Genomic DNA, 15,984 nt, shown 5'->3' with positions numbered 1-15,984 from the left:
AGATGTTGAGGATGAAGTTCGGGGCCAGATCGCGGAAATCCAGGCCATAGTAGAACATGAGCCCTCGGACGAATGGGTGAAGTGGAAAACCCAGTCCGTGGAGGAAGTGGGGAAGGAATACTACCCTCTCGTGGGGCCTTGGGGTGGGGAGGAGCTGCCCCTTCTCGGGAAGCCGGTGCGCGATGTCTTTGGACAAGTATCCGGCCTTCCTAAGCTTTTTGACGTCGCCCTCCGTGATGGAGGAGACCTTCCACTTGCCTCCCGCTCCGGACATCGCTGGAGAAGGTCGAGGTGGGAAGTGCGGGCTTGGGCGCTGGAGCTCGAGTGCGCGGGAGATGGGTAGGCAAAGGAGGAAGAAGGCGTAGGTAAAAAGGGGGGATCCTTATCCCCTTATATGGGCGGATGCGGTTATGCGTCCCCACCTGCCTAATAAAACTCGCTTGCCTCCCCAGCGCCGTGGTAAATGGCGCGGTTGGGTTACCCACGTCCGTATTGATGAGAATCCCGTAAAGGGGGTACACGATCTCTGCTTTGACAAGACGTGCCAAGGAAACCGCCTCGCAAAACATGCTGAGGTGGAAAAGTAAAAACGATTCGAGTAAAGGACTTGGCCGTAGTGTGATGACGCGTTGCGGAATACGTCGGCAGATTTGATTTGTGTCAATATTATTCTCTCTATGGCAATATGTGGAAACTTATTTTGCAGAACCGGACACTACTCTTGGTGTTTACAATCTTCTATGAAGGACTTGGAGGAGGAACCCGCCTTGCAATGCCGAAGACAATTTGCATGCCGGACTCGTCGTCATTGAAGCCTGGTTCAGGGGCTACTGAGGGAGTCCTGGATTAGGGGGTGTTCGGGTAGCCGGACTATACCTTCGGCCGGACTCCTGGACTATGAAGATACAAGATTGAAGACTTCGTCTCGTGTCCGGATGGGACTTTCCTTGGCGTGGAAGGCAAGCTTGGCGATGCGGATATTCAGATCTCCTACCATTGTAACCGACTCTATGTAACCCTAACCCTATCCGGTGTCTATATAAACCGGAGGGTTGTAGTCCGTAGGCAATCAACTCCATACACAACAATCATACCATAGGCTAGCTTCTAGGGTTTAGCCTCCTTGATCTCGTGGTAGATCTACTCTTGTACTACCCATACCATCAATATTAATCAAGCAGGAGTAGGGTATTACCTCCATCGAGAGGGCGCGAACCTGGGTAAAAAACATCGTGTCCCTTGTCTCCTGTTACCATCCGGCCTTGACGCACAGTTCAGGACCCCCTACCCGAGATCCACCGGTTTTGACACCGACAGCTACCTTTTCCGAGAGTTCTACCTTTTCCAAGAGTTGCTCTCGGTAAAGCATCTAACCTAGATCTTAACCGTTCCCCTTTCTTCCTATCTTCATTCTTCTCCTCTCTGTTCCCCGCGCCACCGCCGCCGCCGCCGCCGAAATCGCCACCACCGCCCTCAACCATCACCATCTGCCGTCGCCACCCCTCCTCCACCGCCCCCAACTTCAGCCACCGCCACCCCTCCTCCACCACCACCAACTGCGGCCACCGCCCCCTCTCTGTACCCCGCGCCACCACCGCCGCCACCCCTCCTCCACCGCCCCCAACTGCAGCCACCGCCACCCCTCCTCCACCACCACCAACTGCAGCCACCGCCCCCAACTATCGTCGCCACCAAGCTTCATGGCCGGCGACCGGCGCGGCAGTTCTTCGATGCGGCGCGAGGACGGCCGCCATAGCGGAGCTCCTCGGGTAGCGCGGCAGCTGGAGATGCCCTCGGGTTAGTACAAAACCGGCCTCTCCTCCCTCTCTCGTCTCTGTATCTTGTCCTCCTCCGCCATTGAGAGTCGTGGTGGCAGGGGTCCTCTTTCTCAGGCAATGCCTCCGGTGGAGCAGGCAATGATCATTAGTTAGTGAATAAATACTCAATGCCATTAGTGAAGTAGTGTTGGATGTGCAAAAATCTTGGATGTGCGAAAATCTTGCCTCATGAGTTTGTAGTTTCTAGTTTTACAAGTTTGTAGTTTTGGATGTGCGAAAATCTTGCCTCATGAGTTAAATTCGCCTCCTTTATATAAGTAGCATTGAATGCACCTGCAAGTCAGATTTGATAAGATCTAAAGAGTGGGAATCATATATGAATTATGCTTGTTGGCATATATTACATCCAGTTAAAATGAAGCTTGAATAAACCATGGAGTATGCTTCAATACTTTTTATTTACCATTTTGGCTGTGCTTATACTCTTCTTTCACATAACTTACGATTTTTTTAGTTTGGACATATAGGCCGGCTCCACTTTTATATTGAAATATTGAAATGAAACCAAGCATCCAACTAGTCATCGTCCCTAACATAGATATGTAAACTAATCAACAAAGTGAATACCTGTTGGCTTGGTTTTCTTTAATCAAAATCGGAAGGGAAAAACCCTTCTTTGATCAAAAAAAAGTTTGATTCCTATTGAAGTAGTGTGGTTAATATTCACCATATTTATTTTGTTTTTTAGATTCTGATGGAGGCACTAGTAAGTACCGGAGAGTCCCGATTGGTAGGACCGAGGCGTCCGCCTCCCACCAGTCCACTCCCGACGACGAGTCATCATCGAATGGAGATGTCGGAGTGGACTTAGATGGACCAGATCCGCTCGCTACCGAGTTGGGCGACATGGAGGCCTCGAACGGCTCGGGGTCTACCTCGAGCAACATTTCCAAGAGGAAGAAATTCGGGCGTGGTCCGGGGAAGGTCCCGGAACCAACTTCTGCCAGCAACCGTCCTGTCATTTGCCCGACGGGAGAGGGGTAAGCAAGCATTTCATTTCCATCATATTTTGGATGCCATAGCTTTGACACTCACGTATGCTTGTCTTTTATATCATGCAGTCAATGGGAATTTATCCCGACACAACCTAAGGGAGCACGCCCGCCGAACCACGTCATCGGTTCCCTCTTGAGGAAGCACTTCCCTGGATTGTCCAAGCCGGGTGATGACGATCCGCCGTCGCCAGGTTTAACCTGGGAGCATTACCAACACAACACAGACGAGCACAATGTCACCATGGCCACTCGGGTCATCAATGCTTTTTTGTAAGTATCTTCGCTCCGGCCACTGCATTTTTCCATATCCAAATCCTTGCTTGCGTGGATGGTGAGAAGATGCCATATGCTTTCTTGTAGGAAACATTTGCTTGCATGGATGGTGAGAAGCAGAAGGCGATCAAAGGCATCGTGAAATTTGCCCGAAAGATACTCTCTGACCTCAAGCACACGCTGCGGTACAAAGTCGTGATGCAGTGTCGGCCGCTCGATGAGAAGGGAGAGAAGATGACAAGGAAGACTGCTTGCTGGACCAACTTGTCGCGAGAAGAATACCTGTCAGTGGTAAGTGACTACATCGGTTGCTAGTACTTTGATTCATCCCTCTTGTTCCTCAATTATTCGATTTTGTCTGACTAGGTGAAGGAACCCTGGATGAAGGAGGATTGTTGGGAGGCCCTGGTTGATATGTGGTGTGACCCAGCATGGCAGGCGCAGCATGTGGAGAAGGGAAACGAACGAGCCAAAATGCCAGGCCTGGCTCATGTCCAGGGGAGCCGGAACCTAACCGCTCTCAAGCAACACATGGTATGTGGATTAAGATGTTAACTTTTTTGCACGGTGCATCTTGGTTCATTCAACTTGATGGTTAATTTTGCAGGAGGCGAAGGCTGGTTGCCCGGTCCACATCCTGGAAGCCTGGAGAGAAGGCCACAAGGGGAAGGATGGCGCCGAGTTCTGCAGCGAGTCGGCAGAGGAGAAGTGGGGGACCTTCAAAGAGGTCTTCCAGGAGGTGCACGGGCAGGAAGCTGAACCTATGTCCAAGCCCCTTGATCCTGAGCTTCTCATCATTGCTGGCGAGGGGAAGGGCCATGGCCGCCACCTCCTTTGCAACGGGGCGATCGCCACCTCATCGCATCGCAAGTTGCGCGAGATATGCGCGTCGAGCACCAGCTCAACTCCGTCCATATGGAGTCGCCCAACCGCCACATCACCTGAGATAGCGTGTCTCAAGGTTAGCATCCTAACCTTTCATTTACGTCCATGCCTCGAAATAGCACCGTTCCAACCTATATGAGCCTAATGCCATGTTACAGGATTTAATGGTGCAGCGGGCTGTTGAAGAGGAGCAAAGGCGGCAGGCTGAGCAGGAGTCCAGAGAAAAGGAACGGGAAGACACGAACAAGAGGTTGAAGCTACTTGAGGATCAACCACAGGTAGAACATTATCTAAACTAGAGTAGAAGATTCATTACATATGGACGAACCACCCTCACGTGACTCTCATCTTATAGGTTCTTATGCAATCTTGAAGCAGTGCAAGTGATGCCCCTCCTCCTCCTCCTCCGGAATGTTAACCCGATGGCCTCTCCTCCTCAAGATGATCTATATATGAACAAGTGTACTTCTATTGTGACGTGCACGTGTTTTGCAAGTAGTGACAATATGTATAAATTTGCGACTTGTGTGTGACGTCTACTAGGATAATACATTCGACTTGTGTGTGACAATATGTGGACTATCCCTAATTATGCCTATATATGTGTGGACTAGATCAAATTATGCCTATATATGATCAAATTATGCCTATATATGTGTGGACTAGATCAAATTATGCCTATATATGATCAAATTGCACTGCAGTTGTTTTTATCTGCAGGGATCAGAAAAGAAATAGCTTGACAGCAGAATGGATGGGAAAGATTTCCGAGAGCAACAGTCGGAAAAGGATATACTACCGAGAGCTCCTCTCGGAAACATGGTCGTCTGGGACACTATTGTTGTGCCACAACTTTTCCGAGAGCAGCTCTTGGAAAAGAAGGCGAGCATTGCCGAGCCTAGCTCTCGGCAAAGCTATGTAAAGTGTCAGCCCCCATGTGGGCCACGCTGTCATACTGGTCAGAAGGATTGCCGAGAGCAGCTCTCGGCAAAGATATCGTCATTTTTTTCAAAAATATTTAGCAAGTTATTTAAAACTTTTACTGATAAATGTGACCAGTGGGACCACATGTCAGTTAGAAAGAACACACACAAAAAAATAGGATGTTGCATATGCTTTGCCGAGGGTGACGCTCGGCAAAATACGCAGTAACTGACGGAGCCGTCTGTTGCGGACGGGCATGCCACATGGCTCCTCTTTGCCGTGAGCGGCTCTTGGCGTCTGCAACTTTGCCGTGCGGTGCCTCTTTGCCGTGAGGCAGTGACGGCAAAGTTGTCAGTCTGCCGTGACGGTGGGTTTGCCGAGAGTGACACTCGGCAAATCTTGCTTTGCCGAGTGTCCATGATTTAACACTCGGCGAAAAGCATTACACCCGGCGTATATGAAAATTCCAGTAGTGAAAGTAATTCTTCCAGCTGTATCAAGCTTTTTTTCTTGCCAGCAAGTACACCTCTTCTCAATATTTTCCGTCACAACCTTCAAGAATTTATTTCTCAGCATAATATCAGAGACAGGGAGACCTAAGTATTTTAAAGGGGTCTCTCCCAGCTCACAAGTAAATATTTCATGGTAGATTCTAGTTTTCTCTCTACCCTGCCCCGTGCGCGCGCCAACAGGAAGATTTCACTCTTATCAAAGTTAATTGTAAGACCAGACATCTGCTCAAAGGCGGTGAGAATAAATTCGGCTCTACATGGTGGTCTGGTCTCACCGTCATGGGACCGATGTCGATAGCTAACTTCCTTAGGCGCAACTTGACAATGTGTGTTCATGGGTGTGGTCCCAATTGCGTTGCCAGATTTACGTGTGTACTTTGCATGTGTGTAGCTATGCGGTGATGGATCGTCAGGTGTGGGTGATTTTGGTTAGGTGGTGCTCTTTGAGTGCTGGGCCTGGGTTTTAGGGGTTGGGGGTCTATGTCCGACCTTCAATGGTAGAACCTAGTAATGGTGGTGTTCACGCGACATTCTCTTGTCAAAGACATTGCCTGAAGTTTTCTTAGAATTCTCTTCGGGGTGAAACCCATGATCTCATCTCATCTTAGTGGTTGGATCCTGCGACGGCAGCGCTTGTGCGTTGTTCTCTTCCTAGATGCATCATTTGTCTAAAATTAAGCACCACCTAAGTTAATCTGGAGTTGCCATCATTGCTGGTTGATGTTGATGTTTGCCGGAGTTGTTCTGTTGATCACTTATTTTCCTTTTTCTCCTTTTGTAATAATTTGGTTTGGTGCATTCTCGATGTCTTGGCTAGCTCATGAGCCTCGTATAGTATCTCTAGAAACATATGTGCACACCCCTGTCTCCCTTGGACCCCCATATGGCGTCTTTAGAACTTGATAATTCTAGCCGGCACTTATACTGTTAAAAAAAAGGTCTAGCCGGCACCTAATGCCGGCTGCAACTAATTGGCCATCCACCTGGTCAAGAGTGCATGGAAATATATTTACAACATGATCTCCAGTGGTCCATGCATGTATACTGACCGTGTGTGTGCCAAGCTGTACTCATGGTCTATAGTTAGTATTTCCTCCATTCCAAAATATAGTGTGCCCGCGCTTTTCGAGGCCCAACTTTGACCATAAATTTAACCAACGAGACCAACTGCGGCGGGAGAAAAAATTATATAATTAAAAACTTCTTTCGAATACGAATTCACTGATATAATTTTTGCTCCTGCCGCAATCGGTCTTGTTAGTTAAATTTACGGTCAAAGTTGAAACACGGGGATAGAGGAAGCACTACATTGTGGAATGGAGGAAGTAAAAAAGCTAGCGGAAGATAAAAGGAAAGCCTGCAGAACTGCAAAACCACTCACCATTTCTCTCCCAAAGTCTAGCTATGGGTAGCTGCTTACCATGGGGATTATTGTTTTCGATAGTAGTACTATTTTTGTCGTTACAGTTCATGCTTCACTTGTCCTCTGGTTGCTTCGTGGAGGAGAGGGCTGCACTAATGGATATTCGGTCTTCCCTTATGAGAGCGCGCTCCTTGGGCGTGACTAATTCATGGGGGGAGGATGGTGATGACTGCTGCTCGTGGGAGCGTGTGAAATGCAACAATACAACCCAGCGAGTGTCTCATCTCGATCTTTCGTACATATTTGTGACTAGTTCACACGATCATTGGTATTTAAACTCAACAGTGTTTTCTGCATTACATGAGCTTGAATACCTTGATCTATCAAACAATTATCCCTGTTCGCTAGCCTTGGAAGGTACGTATGTGTGCTCCAAATTATCTTTTTATAGAACAATATGTATGTTTCATACCTCAGTTTCTGCCACCTGTAATAATTATTCCACTTGTATGTATGACAGCTTTGGAAAGCATCAGAAGCTTGAATTTAGGTCACAACCAGCTTAGTGGATCTCTCCCTGTGTCATTATTTGCACTTCCTCATCTGAAGTTCCTAGATCTTTCAAATAATAACTTAGAGGGACATTTTCCTATTAATCTGTCTTCAGCACCAGTCCCCCTTGAGGTCTTACATCTGGAGTATAATAAGTTGAGTGGAGCTCTACCGACTGAACAAGGTACTCCTACAGTCCTACTAGAATGAGCATTTCCTACTTATCATATCAATAAAGATGGTGTCACCATTTTTTTCTAATTATTAATACATGATTTTGGTACTTCCGCAGCATTTCAAATTCTCAAGAATCTACGAGAGTTGTATTTGAGCTCCAACCAATTCAGTGGAATCATTCCAACTTTTTTGTTTTCTCTTCCACATATCGAACGGGTGAATCTCTCAGCTAATTTGCTCGGAGGAAAATTTCCGATAAATTCATCTTCGGATCTTTCATTGTCTCTAAAGAGTCTTCGGCTTTCCCAAAATAATTTGAGTGGTAAACTTTCTTTCATTTGGCTCCGAAACCTCGCAAAGTTAGAAGAGATAGATCTTTCAGGCAATGGTAACCTAGTTATTGACGTCAATATTCCTGGATGGACACCGCCGTTCCAATTGAAAGATCTAGTGCTCGCTGGTTGTGACCTTAACAAGAACATTATTGCAGAACCACATTTTTTACGCACACAGCGTCATTTAGAGGTGCTTGATTTGTCCAACAATAACTTGCCAGGCAGCATGCCAAATTGGTTGTTTACAAAGGAAGCAACACTACAGGATCTAAATCTTGGGAATAACTCGCTAACTGGATCTCTGGACCCAATATGGCATACCCAATCTTCACTCAGTGTTATCAACATACACATGAACCATATCACAGGACAGCTGCCAGCCAACCTCAGCTCAATGTTCCCAAATTTGTATCTTCTAGACTTTTCTAGTAACAACTTGTTTGGGCACATACCAACATCAATGTGCGAGATCAGCTCCATGAGCTTTTTAGACCTATCAAACAACAAACTTTCTGGGGAGGTTCCAGCTTGTGTTTTTAACAATTTTCCCGGACTATTGTCCTTGAAGGTCTCAAACAACAAGCTTGGTGGTCTGATTTTTGGTGGGATGAATAATATATTATTGACCAATATGTTTGCAGTGTGCTTGGATGGTAATAAATTTGAAGGGACATTGCCTGGTGATCTGGCAGGAGAGTATCTAAGGGTCATTGATTTGCATGATAACGAGCTGCTTGGGGAACTCAGTACGTCATTTTGGAATCTCCCCTCCTTGTCAGTCCTGAATCTTGGTGGCAACCGTATAACCGGCAAAATTGATCAACACATTTGTCGCTACAGAGCAATTCGTCTTTTAGATCTTTCGCGCAACAACCTTACTGGGTCTGTACCAAGCAGTTGCTTCATAATACTGAATTTTCTTAACCTTACTGGGAACTCCTTATCTGGTGATATCTCTTTTCCCCTTTTCAACACGTCAAGTCTAATTGCTTTGGATATCAGACACAATCAGTTCATGGGCAACCTCAGTTGGGTAGGTTACCTTGAAAACATTAGGCTACTTTCACTGGGCGGAAATAAGTTTGAAGGGCAGATCACCCCAAACCTGTGCCGACTCATGTACATGAGGATAATTGATTTGTCCCATAACAAGCTTTCAGGTTCTCTGCCAGCATGTATCGGCAATATCTCTTTGAAAGGTGACTCAGATGATAAAATTTTTAAGCCAGTCCAAGACATACAGTGGCCGTCGTTCCAGTACACTACTTCCTATGAGTTAACGTACTTCACTTTTGCTACCAAAGGGAATCTCTATACATATGGACGAAGCTTCTTTGTTTCAATGTCAGGGATCGACCTATCTGCAAACTTGTTGGATGGAGAAATTCCTTGGGAGCTAGGAAATCTGAGCCATGTCAAATCTCTTAACCTATCCAACAATTTCTTTGTTGGTCCAATACCAATGACCTTTGGCGGCATGGAGGAAATAGAAAGCTTGGACCTCTCCCACAACGAGCTGAGTGGACCAATACCTTGGCAGTTAACCCAGCTATCATCATTGGGAGCATTCTCTGTGGCATACAACAACTTGTCAGGATGCATACCAAACTATGGACAGCTCGGCTCATTCAGCATGGACAGCTACCTACCCAACACCAACCTTCACAACATTACTCAGGCAAATACTTGTGCTGCTCCTGGTCCAGATCCTGCTACGGGGAAAGATGCAGGAGAGACGCACGGTGACCCAGTTCTATACATGGTCACGGCTGCCGCTTTTGTGTTGGCATTTTGGGCCACCATTCGGTTCTCATTTTTTCATCCTTACGGAAGATCTTTAGTACTCAAACAGTAGCGCTTGAGCATTACATGCTAGATATGTATACTTTAAATGTAACATCCATGGAGCTTCCTTAAATTTCTTTCTGTAACAGATTGTACTATTTATTAAAGAGAATATATCAGACACTTTACATATGCAGCGAATAATGGAGGTTCATGCTAGCTAAGTCGCTGCTAAATCCTTCTCGTGCCTGTTCTTGACGACCTTTACCCTTTCCAGAATCTGATCTATGGCCAGTAGCACCAGCATACCTCCTTTCAGATCACCAGCCTCCTCTATTTTTGAACTTTTGCTAAAATCATTTTATCTCTGTAAGAGTCCGTAAAAAGGAATTTATCTAAAACGTTGAGATTTAGGTGGTTCAGGAAAATGTCGTTTATTTATGGTGCTTGAGCTATTACACATCCATGCAGAAGATCCGTAATTCTCAAGCCGTAGTTACCTGAACAATTACAAACTGGAAGTTACGTAATGCAAACAATATTACAGTTATGTACTGTGCACTCCTGAAATTTCTTTCTGGGTAAGTAATGTAATTGTATTTTGTAGTAGATTCTACCATTTCTCGCTGAGTGTATCAGATGAACTTGATTAGTACAGTGAGAGAAACTCCAAAGAAAGAGAGACCTTGCGCTTCTCACATGAAGTCAGAAGTTAACATGCAGAATCTTAGCATATACAAAAATGGTGGAGGTTCATGCATTCATACTAGCAAAGTCGCCGCTAAGTTCTTCTCTTGCTTGTTCTTGACGACCTTTTACCCTTTCCAGAATCTGATTCCATGGCCAGTGGCACCAGCATACCTCCTTTGAGATCATCAGCATGTGAACTCTTTACAATAGACTTTTGCAACTTAATGGAATATCTGAAGTCTTTTATCTGCATGGATTAAATAGGACATGTTAACGAATGCCCCTAGTACTGAAACCCACCTCCAGATATTATAGCTTTTACAAGAAACAGCAATGAAAAATATAGGCACCTGTTCTTCCAGGTCAAGAATCGTATCATCCTTCAGCTTCAACTGTGCTCTCTCCCTGTGAATGAAGAATCATCAAAAAAGGATACAGGAAACTTGTGGCATTTTAGAATGGAATAGATATGAAAGGAGAATATTCAAACAACCTCTAAATAAGACTGAACATGACATAAAGTATATAGTTCAGTAAATCATTTCAAGTATCTATATTCATAATGTGCCCCCAAAAATGCATTATTTGACTTCTTTCACATCACACATCTTGACTGTTGCACGGCTACTACCATTTTCAGGTCGAAAGATCAAAACATACCTTTCCTCTATTCCTTTTACTGTCTGGCGCCATATATCCTGGCTCTTCGTGAGCTTTTCATTCATCTACAGGAGAAGCCATAGGACATCATTTACCTCAATAGGCAAACTGGTTGTACATTATAACAGAAAAGGCAGCGTGATTTAAATAAGCTCACTTCAGCAACTTTCTTTTTCTCCAACATTGTATTTTCAAGCTTAAGTTGCAGCTCTTGAAGCTTATCATTTATAGTTTTATCCACAGCAACAGAAATGTGGTGTTCCCTTTCTTTCTTAGCATCTGACAAAAGAGCTTCGTAATACTGTCAATATGAACAAACACAGGCATATAAATGGATCAGAATAGTACATAACTATAACAAAATTTATCTCCAAGAAAAACTATATGAGAAGCTCTAGAACAATACAATGGACAGTGACCATACAAAAAAATAGTACTACAAAGGAAAGAGCACTGCACCTCTCGCTGAGTTTCAAGTTGGCTTGCTAAAAGACGATTGTATTCATCCACAATCTGTCAAGAGCAGGGCACATGATTTTGAGGAACAAGAATACCAAGAAGGTGTTACAGAGAATCAAAACAAAGAAACTTAAATCTCTTACTGTGTCCGCTTTGCTGCTAAACATAACTCCACCCATATCTGAGTCATCGTGCATGCAGTTTACACAGTTGTCCCCGGGATATTCACACTTTGAACTGAACTTAGCATGCTTTACATCGCTTTTTGAGTGATTGAGTCGATGGACATAACTGTCACCAACATAATCCCAAACACGCTGAGTTTCCAAATCGAGAGAATAGCAGTGCTGAGTGCCTTTCCAGTGCCTGATTGAATGCCCTTCTTTATACCTATAAACGGCAAATTAATAAAGTGAAGGTTGATTTGGGCATGTTGACAAAAGTAGAATTAATCATATATTTAACCTCTGACATAGGTTTTCTTTAAATAATCATGTTAAATGCTTCAAAATACCACATAGCAGAGCGACTATGGGTTCTGAACATCTGATAAAAGAGGTCAAAAGGAAATAACTATTACTACATAAAAGACAGGTATCAGGGAGTCTAAGAGAAATAAAAGCGATGATATAGTTAAGTTTCATGTTAAATGCTTTGAAATAGCACATAGCAGAGTGACTATTAGTTCTGAACTTCTGATGAGAAAAGGTCAAAAGGAAATAACTATTACTACATAAAAGACATGTATCAGGTAGTCTGGGAGAAATAGAAGTGATGATATAGTAAAGTTCCGATGTAGGTTTCCTACTTTTACTACATATAAAAGCCACATATCAGGGAGTCTGGGAGTAGTACAAGTGATGATATAGTTAAGCTCCAATGTAGGTTTCCTTTCTTCCTAACTTCTGCTGAGTGCACCAGTACAGCATATTATGTAAAGGTGTGAAATGCTTAAGCATTCCTGCCATAGTAGGACGACTACGAGTTCTGGTACACTTTCAGTCAGTCCGTGGTAGCATACCTTCCGCATCCAACAAAACCACATATCACACAGATCCAGAGGTTTTCAGAGGTCTGGCAAACAGAACATGTAGGATTTGTAGGAGCTTCAGACAGCTTCTGACAGAACTGACAAACCTGAAATGGAAACAACAATAAATAAAGGCAAACTACGATGGAACCCAATACACAGACAATTTAACGCTACACATACATGTGGTTATAGTGTTGGAAACTTGCAATTAATGTTTGTGTCTATAAAGCAGTATTTACTCATTTGCAATTTTATGATCTAGTCAATTGAAGTGAAAATCAATATGTAACTTGGATAATTAGATTCAAACAGCTGGCAATAACATTCAATACTCTATACTAGGTAAAAATATATTCATATGAGCACTAGACACATGGTTTAATATTTAAGTCAATATGTATCTTAGATAATTAGATTCAAGCAGTTGGTGTGAACATTCAATACTCTATACCGAGTGAAATTTATTCTTATGAGCAACAGACACAAAGTTTAATATTTAACACTGCAAATACCCCTGAACCTCAGTAGGTTCAGGGTGTCCAAGAGTACAAATAAAGCCCAATGTGTGATATCAGTCACCCGATGACTGCACATTCGACATTGCTATGGAATTCTTTTTACTTCACTAACCAGTCCTACTGAAGAATATTAAAAGTGAACGCATGAGAAGATTTATATAAAATGAGTAATGGCAACCCAGATGTAGTGTAAAGACAAAACAAGAAAAGATGACTTCCATCTGAAACAAAGTGATTCCTAGTTTCCCCGTTAGCACGCAATGAAACAGTAATTAAGAAGAACCTTCCTTACCGGACAAGATGAACTGACCCACATTGAAACGCACGAACACTGGAAAGAATGGTCACAATTAGTAGCCCCAATTCCGCTAATGTCTTGATCCAACCTTTCTGAATCACACAGAAAAGATAGTCAAGGAACAGACTGGTCATGTAATACCTTACACTAGATACATAACTAAAGTGACGAGCAAAAAATTCTAAAAATTGAAGATGAGGAAATGGAATATTAGTAGATCTAATTATATGATTTCCAAACTGTAGCCAGAAAACAAGTGGGTGTATCTGTGGATGGTTACAGTTAAACAACAGAAATGCATGCGTAAGCCATTATATTTTACCCCAGACACAGTTCTGCAATTTGATAGAAACTACATGGTAGCTTAAAAGGTTGCCTCCAGAAGCTGTCTGTAAGAGAAAGACAGCATCAAAATTGATTTGCCTAATATTGTGGGCTGCCCTTAAATAAGGTAATCTGGATTTTGTGAGGGTAAAAACTCCACAGAGATGTAAATTTGATGTTTGCAGATGGTATTTCTGAGAAATAAAAGTGCCTAATATTTTTATTAGATTATTACAACTGGGGTTTTCTCCAGCAATGCAGCCATAATCAGAAGTACACTTTGCACGAAGTTCATATCCAATGTTAACACAATACTAGCTTGTGTGTATGCCTCAAAGGAGCTAACCTATGCAAACAGGACAAGTCGGAAGCTCAGTAGATCCAACGGGTGGGATGACGGCCAACTCAGTGGATGATGTGTACTGCACAGCAACTATAAACAGAACATGGCACACCTCTACCTGCGCGATGGAACAGCAAGCACATTTTCAAAATTTAGCAGTAGTAGTGCACAAGATCAGTAAACCAACTACACAAGATCAATAAACCAACCAAGACCAAGTTAACAATCTCACAACCTCTGAGGACGAGAACCTCCAGCCATTAAGGTCCAGGTAGAATCCATCGGCACTCTTCTGATCCTCAAACTCCACAAGCACGCTGTACCGGTCCTCTACCCCATCGTCACTATGATCATGGCGTCGCATACAAAGTGTCATGTGACCATAATCAAATGTAATCAACTCTAAATGCGTCTGGAAATTCACCTGATGACACGGATCTCAGAGGCGTGCTCGACGTAGGGGCCGCAGAAGCGGACGAAGTCGTCTGGCGTGAGGCGGGTTGGGACGGCGAGCACCAGGAGGCGCGTGCCGCGCCATGACTGCCGAGTGAGGGGAAACAAGGCGTGAGCACGAGCAAAAACGAACAAATTAGTAAGAAATCAAGGCGGGGTCGTTACCGGGAGCAGAGAGTCGCAGGGGAGCGGTGGGGCGGTGGGGCCGGACGAGGAGGAAGAGGGGGTGGCGGTGGCGGCGACGGCGGAGGCGTAGGAGGAAGAGGAGCGGTAGAGGTGGAGGATGCCGCGGGTGTGGTGGATCCTAGGGTTCCGTGCGGGCGCGGCGGAGGTCACGCCGGGCAGCTCGAGAGGAGTTGTGGCGGATGTGGCGGAGGGGAGAGGGTTGCTGGAGCGCGGGGAGATGGGATTGGATGCGGCTGTGCCGCCGGCGGCGGAGCTGCTGGTGCCGACATCGTCGGCGGCGGCGACGGTGAGGGCGGCGAGGGCGTCGGGCAACTCGACGGACTGGATTCGAAGGCTGAACATGTTTTGGTTTGCTGGGAGTTTCGGTCGTGTCGGGGGTATTTTCATCTGAAAATAATAATCCGGTCTGGGTTTTTTAATCCGATTTGTTATTTATAAGCTATCTGAGGAAATGTCATTTCTAAATTAAACAAGTTGCACGTCGTGATGTCTAAAATCTTCAACAAACTTGGGCATAATTTTTATGCGAAGCGCGTCCATTGAGGCATACCATGAAAATAGGACTCCAAGTCTTCAATGTTGAGACGCTTCTAGATAGGCTCGGAGATAGAGTAGAAGTATTCCCTCCGTCCCATAATATAAGAGCGTCTTTACCCTAATTTAATGTCAAAAACTTTTAAAATTATGGGACGGGGGGAGTAGTAGGGAGAGACGAACACCAAGAGCTGGATTTCCTGGGAGGTAGGCTAATATTTCTCTCTCCCGAACTAACTCCGCTGGGTCTCAGTTGGGTTAGGAGAGCACCCAGGTGACTAGGGTTTTGTTGGCCCGGCAGCGGCGCGGCTGCCGGCGATTGTTGTCCTAGGATCATGTCGTTCGACGTCGTGGTTGGTCTCTCTCTCTACTAGGAGGTCTTGGTCATCTCCGTGACAGGTCTTCCATAGTAGATGTGTCTCTACTCCATCATCTTGATCGAAGTAATATATGTTGTGTATGAGTTTATGATTTCAACGAGGAGAAGTTGAGTTCTAATCAATCTCACACTGATAAAACTTTTTAGTTGGAATTGTCGTGGTCTCCTCCAGGACGCGGCTGTGAGGGCCCTTCTTGATGTTAAATGTCGAAGAAAACCTGATGTTCTTTTTCTGTCGAAAACACACTTGGATGGTTATCCGACAGATTGCTTGATGAGGAGGTTGAAGATGGATCGTAAAGAAGTCATTTGTAGTGATGGACGAAGTGGTGGTATGTTATTGTTATGGAAGAAAGATGTCAATATTTCGTTGCGGTTTAAGTTAGACAAGTTTATTGATGTCTTGGTGGACTATAGGATAGATAATGTATGGAGGTTCACGGGCATGTACGGCGAGCCAAGCTGGGC

General features: G+C 44.7%; 2 protein-coding genes across 2 annotated transcripts; one reads left to right on the top strand and one right to left on the bottom strand.

The window, feature by feature from the left end:
- The first annotated feature begins 1,700 nt into the window (after positions 1–1,700).
- Positions 1,701–9,709, top strand: LOC147987136 (uncharacterized). The gene is made up of 9 exons (XM_087542292.1): positions 1,701–1,797; positions 2,527–2,818; positions 2,900–3,086; positions 3,194–3,397; positions 3,473–3,640; positions 3,714–4,067; positions 4,150–4,269; positions 7,268–7,526; positions 7,635–9,709. Exons 1-9 carry the CDS (start codon positions 1,701–1,703, stop codon positions 9,707–9,709), a joined length of 3,756 nt encoding a protein of 1,251 aa, XP_087398418.1.
- Positions 9,710–10,135: 426 nt separating this feature from the next.
- On the bottom strand, positions 10,136–15,005 carry LOC125540070 (BRAP2 RING ZnF UBP domain-containing protein 1-like). The gene is made up of 12 exons (XM_087545142.1): positions 14,583–15,005; positions 14,389–14,504; positions 14,200–14,308; positions 13,968–14,082; positions 13,292–13,389; positions 12,470–12,585; positions 11,592–11,838; positions 11,449–11,502; positions 11,147–11,290; positions 10,990–11,054; positions 10,680–10,734; positions 10,136–10,576 (listed from the first exon to the last, which is right to left on the bottom strand). The coding sequence occupies exons 1-12, from the start codon at positions 14,988–14,990 to the stop codon at positions 10,421–10,423; spliced, it is 1,683 nt and encodes a 560-aa protein (XP_087401268.1). The 5' UTR covers positions 14,991–15,005; the 3' UTR covers positions 10,136–10,420.
- Between the last annotated feature and the right edge of the window lie 979 nt (positions 15,006–15,984).

This window comes from Triticum urartu, chromosome 2A (assembly GCF_056163025.1).
Source record: "Triticum urartu cultivar PI428250 chromosome 2A, HENAU_Tu73, whole genome shotgun sequence".
In the NCBI taxonomy this organism is placed as follows: domain Eukaryota; kingdom Viridiplantae; phylum Streptophyta; class Magnoliopsida; order Poales; family Poaceae; genus Triticum; species Triticum urartu.
Note: the sequence above shows the minus strand (reverse complement) of the source record. Positions and strands in the feature narration are given on the sequence as shown.

Excerpts from the sequence above, each read along its gene's own strand:
- LOC147987136 (XM_087542292.1), top strand. The coding sequence starts at position 1,701 with ATGGCCGGCGACCGGCGCGGCAGTTCTTCGATGCGGCGCGAGGACGGC. Across the intron at positions 3,087-3,193 it reads ATGTCACCATGGCCACTCGG|GAAACATTTGCTTGCATGGA; the intron begins GTCATCAATGCT and ends GCTTTCTTGTAG. Across the intron at positions 4,068-4,149 it reads CTGAGATAGCGTGTCTCAAG|GATTTAATGGTGCAGCGGGC; the intron begins GTTAGCATCCTA and ends GCCATGTTACAG.
- LOC125540070 (XM_087545142.1), bottom strand. The coding sequence starts at position 14,990 with ATGAAAATACCCCCGACACGACCGAAACTCCCAGCAAACCAAAACATG. Across the intron at positions 14,309-14,388 it reads TCTGAGATCCGTGTCATCAG|TGACGATGGGGTAGAGGACC; the intron begins GTGAATTTCCAG and ends CCATGATCATAG. Across the intron at positions 13,390-13,967 it reads GACTTGTCCTGTTTGCATAG|AAAGGTTGGATCAAGACATT; the intron begins GTTAGCTCCTTT and ends TGTGTGATTCAG.